Source organism: Petaurus breviceps, unplaced genomic scaffold (assembly GCF_028583685.1).
Source record: "Petaurus breviceps papuanus isolate PSGF00001 unplaced genomic scaffold, PetGlider_PUasm1.0 220, whole genome shotgun sequence".
Lineage (NCBI taxonomy): Eukaryota > Metazoa > Chordata > Mammalia > Diprotodontia > Petauridae > Petaurus > Petaurus breviceps.
In genome coordinates, this window is record NW_027185876.1 from 22,962,001 (window position 1) to 22,967,140 (window position 5,140).

Here is a 5,140-nt window from a genome sequence, read left to right on the forward strand (position 1 = left end):
CACACACACACACACACACACACACACACACACACACACACACACACTTTGGTAATGACAGTGATAATAATTACAATAACAATGATGATGATGACAGGAGCTTGCATTGCTATAGTGCATTAAGGTTTGCAAAGATCAAATATAATCTCATTTTATCCTCACAACAAACCTGAGAAGTGCTATGACTGTAGGTGCTATTATTATCCCCATTTTTCAAATGAGGAGACAAAGGATGAGAGAAGTGACTTGCCCAGGGTCAAATAGCTAGGAAGTGCCTGAAGCCATATTTGAATTCAGGTCTTCTTGATTACCAGGTCCAGCACCACCTCGTTAGTAATGATCAATAACTATGCTGAAGCTTAGAGTTACAAGTAGATTTACATACATGATCCCATTCTTTCAGCATAGGAAACTTTCGAGGTAGGTACTTCAGGATCAAATGAAATGATATTTGTAAAGCACTTTGCAAACCTTAAAACTATTCAACAATTTTTATAGTTATTACTCAAGCATTACTTTCATTCATTCCACTATCATCACTTCCTGCTAATTCATCATGCACCGTACCTGTGTAACACAAGGCCAGCTTCTCTTTTGTGCACCTCTCATCATTCCACATGCCCGAGGCTTTTTTCCTCTTGATATAGATCTCCACACAGTCCTCATTATTTTGCTTATTATTGGGTTCATTAGGAGCCCAGTTCATGGCCTCTTTGGTCAGTGGCTTCTGTGTTCCCACCCAGGTCCAGACACCATTGATTTTTCTGATTCCAATCCAGTAGTAACTTGGGGAGAAGCTTAGTGTTCTGTTCAGATACTCAATTTCATTCTTGTTTTGAATGGCAACCAGGTCTGTGTACCTTTCCTGACAATATTTCCTTGCCTGTTCATAAGTCATATTCACTTCAGAAGAGGCGTACAACCAAGCATCAATCCCTTCAAACTGAAGAAATGCTGGAAAAGGGAAAGGTACAGTTTTATTCTGTGAGTATGCTCTTCTTTTGACGATTTTTTTTCTAGTTTTATGCATTTGTTTGGTTTTTTGGCCTTGAAATAATACCCATATGGTTGGACAATCTCAGTAATCAATATGGAATTTTTCTGGGGACTTTGAGTGACCTGAATTTTGTCACCCTTCTAGGAGTGGGAAAGAGATTAGAATACACCTCTTATTCCTGGAAACTCTGCTCAGTGCCCTGACACCAGGCAATTTTTCTCAGCTTCCCACTGTAATATCATTTGATCTAATATCACATTTTCCTAAAACCAATTAATGACATTACATAGGAAGGACATCCCTATGCAAAAGGAGGTTTTTATCCTGTTTTAATAAGTAATAACAGTTTTCTGAAACAAATATGATCTTACCAAAAATGAGACCAAGTAGAAATGACAAGACAGTCATCATTGTGGAAACCATTCTTTTCCTCACAGTATTAACACTGGAACAAATTCTCTGGGAGAAAAAAAAAAGAAGAGGATTCATTTTTAAATGAAATTGACATTTAAAAATCGCTTTAAGACTTCTAACATGATTTACATATGTAATCCCATTTTCTTCTCACAGCAACCCTCGTAGGGATGGATTCTATTATTATCACTATTTTATGCTTGAGGAAACTGAGGCTCCCGGAGGCTTGTCTAGGGTCATACGACTAATAAGTATCCAAGGAAGGGTTCCAACTCAACCTGATTCTAGGTCCACTACCTCATGCTATCTCATTATTTTTAATATTATAAAGTGATCACCCAGAAACACCTGGCTGTGTAACCAAATTACTTAAACCCAATTGCTTTAAAAAAATATATTATAAAATAATTATGCCTGTTGAAAATATGATAAGATATTGACTCTAAAGAACTGCCAAACCATGAGATTGATAAATGTTGTTTTACATAATATTCTTCAAAAACAAAGCCTTAAATCCTCAAACAAGCTAGCAAAAGTTGGATTCTTGATTTACATCAAGCACCAGAGAGAAAGCTGAACTTTTAGCCAGTCTGAAAATTATGTAAATCCACCTGGGAGAAGTTGGCTGAATTCTTCTCCATCTGGAATCTCAGTCCTATAATGAATCCTGATCAGGATTTAGTCAATAGTCAATTATACTTACAGTTCCTCGACCTGGTAATCTGTTCTCCTGATTTCCTCGAGTACAGCCTCGATGTTCACACTGCTCTTTCACACTCTGGGTCTAGTCTGTCAAGAACTGCAGCACACCCTGGGCTTCTGAGTCCTTTTAAAGACGGCACTTCCTATGGAATTCCATGACCGAATGGCTGAATAATAGGAGGATGTCTCTAAGTTAGAAAGTGGGGAATTTCCCAAGAAGGAAAGATTCCGGGGGGGGGAATGTCCACAATGTTACAAATCCTGTGCTGATAATAAACTCCTTCCTCAAAGTTTGCCACCCCGTCTTGCATTCTACCATCCCTTTGATACATTTTACATATTCTATGATTTGCTAAAGTCTAATAAGTAAGTTCCAGGATTAGAATAACACACAGCCACTCTTCCTAAACACAGGGCAATATAGACTAGTTTGGGACTGATGAATGGAACTGACCAGCTGAGATTTTCAAATCAGCAGCTGGCTCTACTTTGCCAGCATAATCCATTTTCCTTTGTCCACCTCATCAACTCAATGGTTTTTAAGGAGCAGTGTCTTTCTGAGAACCCTAAGTGCATATCTAGCGGATGTGTCTATAGACAAGCACTAAAGTGGACAACTAAAAATAATACCCTTTTATTACATGTTTATAATAAAGGCAAGTGCAAAAAATTTTACAAAACAGAAGAAAGCATCAAAAAGTGACCCATGTCCAGACTCTTACAAGCATTATACATCTAAACATACTTATAGGTACTCTCCATTTCTGATCTCATTTTCAACATCTTAACACATGGTAACAGCCTGCATTTACACTACTCTTTAAGGTTTGCAAAGAACTTTATCTGTATATTTTAACTAGATCCTCACAATAACCCAGTAAGGGAGTTACCACAGGTATTAATTATCCCTATCTTACAGATGAGGAAACTGATTCTCAGAGAGATAGAATGGCTTGTTCATGGTCACATAGTTTAAAAAAATGCTAGAAGTGGGATTCAAAACCTGGTCTCTACTGCTGTCAGGTCCTGGGTTAGTTCTACTATCCCACCTATTTTTTTTAAGTTTATGTTTTAATTTATGGCATAAAACAAGCATTTCCGTAACGTAGTACAATTTTTTTAAAAGACTGCAAATAACTGCAAATCTACTATGCACAATTTGCCATTCCTTTCAAATATACAACAAAATTATCATGTTAATTTCTGTTTTTTCTTCCCTCCCCCCCCGAAATGGCTACCATTAAACACAAATATATATAATGTATATATATATACACATATATATGTAAAATTATTCTATACATACTTCTATTTGTCAGTTCTTTCTCTGGATACAGATAGCATTTTTCTTCATACGTCCTTTATAGTAAATTAGGTATTCATAGTAGCCAGCATATCTTATTCACTCAAAAATCATTCTTAAAGCTATATTGCTTTTACTGTATACAATGTTCTCTTGGTTCTACTTATTTTGCTCTTCGTTATTTCACACAAGTCTTTCCATGTTATTCTAAAATCATTGAGCTCATCATTTTATAGTACAGTAGTACTCCTTTACAATCACATACCACCATCATTAGCCATTCCCCCATTGATGGGCGTCCCTGTAATTTCCAGTTCTTTGCCACCACAAAGAGAACGGCCATAAACATTTTCTATCTTTATAATGCGTAGATGTCTATTGTTGCATCCCTAACTTAGACAATACAAGTACAGGGAGCTATAAGAGGGCTATGTTCAGAGCTCAGTGATTAAATCAGGAATGGTTTCGCAAGATCTCAGGGGTTTTTCCTGGTCCCTGGGCTAGATGACCCTATGGGAAAAAGTAGTGGTTATGAAGTGAGAGGGTCTTGGTTCAAATCCTGGTTCTGCCACTTACTACCTATAGTATTTGATATCTCTGAGCCTCATTTTCCTTATCTGTAAGACTTGGGATTGGATTAGATGTACTCTGCGTTCTCTTCTAGCCCTTAATCTATGATCCTATGAACCTATATGACCTTCAAAAACTTCTTATCCTCTCTGGTCCTCCTGTTCTCATCTATAAAAGTAGGAAGTGAGACTAGCTGGCCTTTGAACTCCTTTCTGCAAACCTATGAATGATCCTATGACACTTTTTGTAATGAGGGATCCTTAAAGTATCAGCTGCATTAGCTACTAGGTTACAGCAGGGGGCACCATGGTGCAGCAGGGGCTACAATGGATAGAAAGTAACTCGTGGGGAGAAGTGAAAAGAAAAAGGAATTTTAAGGGTAAGAGATTGTATACATAGAGATCGTGAATCATTCAGGGATGACTTTTATAAGGATTTGGATTTAGTATTAGATGTTGTTGCCCTATTTGCCAGGATAGATGCTGCTTGAACCCATAAATCACCTATTCAAAGCTTATGTTTATCAAAAGGAAGGAAAGTGATCATTAAATATGACCAAAATCTAAGTTCAGAAGAGTTCCCGGAACCAGCAGGTCACCTTGCATCAAATCGCCACCAATGCCTAGCTTAAATTAGTAGAAAATCTGGAATGGGATGAATTGTTCCCTTTGACTTTCCTATGTAATATTAACTCCCAGTTGTTTTGGTGTTTCTGCTCATTCCTTCAAAGGAAGGTGAAAATGACCCCCCCCCCCATCAATGAGAATATTTAGCTTCAAGCCTCAATCCATTGTCGTTTCTCAGGTAATGCCTGGAATTTATTTTTCTGTTTACATGTCTTATTCTTCAGTAGAATGTAAGCTCCTTGAAGGCAGGGACTGTTTTTCATTTTGTCTTTGTATACCTAGAGTCTGGCAGGGGTGGTAATTCAGTAAATGTTTGTTTGCATAGAGGTAAGAAATAGACAAATAGACTTGTAATTTCATTCACCCATGTTGAGAAAACTTCTGTCAATGTAGTTCAGCACCTTGTCTGCAACCTATACAGTCGTGGCGTACATAGGATTTAAATGCCCTACCTAGGATCATACAGCCAGGATGTGTCTGTTATAGGAATGTAAATTTTTAAGATCTTCCTTGCCCCTAGGTTAAGTG

At 37.5% G+C, this 5,140-nt stretch overlaps 1 protein-coding gene across 1 annotated transcript in view; it reads right to left on the reverse strand.

Moving 5' to 3' along the window:
- SELE (selectin E) overlaps nucleotides 1-2,385 on the reverse strand; it is a 13,340-nt gene extending 10,955 nt beyond the window's left edge. The window contains exons 1-3 of the mRNA XM_069094744.1: nucleotides 2,115-2,385; nucleotides 1,369-1,456; nucleotides 568-954 (exon numbers count right to left, since the gene is read on the reverse strand). Of these exons, the coding sequence (XP_068950845.1) occupies nucleotides 568-954; nucleotides 1,369-1,420 (439 nt within the window). The 5' untranslated portion in view covers nucleotides 1,421-1,456; nucleotides 2,115-2,385. The remainder of the gene's footprint in view (nucleotides 1-567; nucleotides 955-1,368; nucleotides 1,457-2,114) is intronic.
- Nucleotides 2,386-5,140: the final 2,755 nt, after the last annotated feature.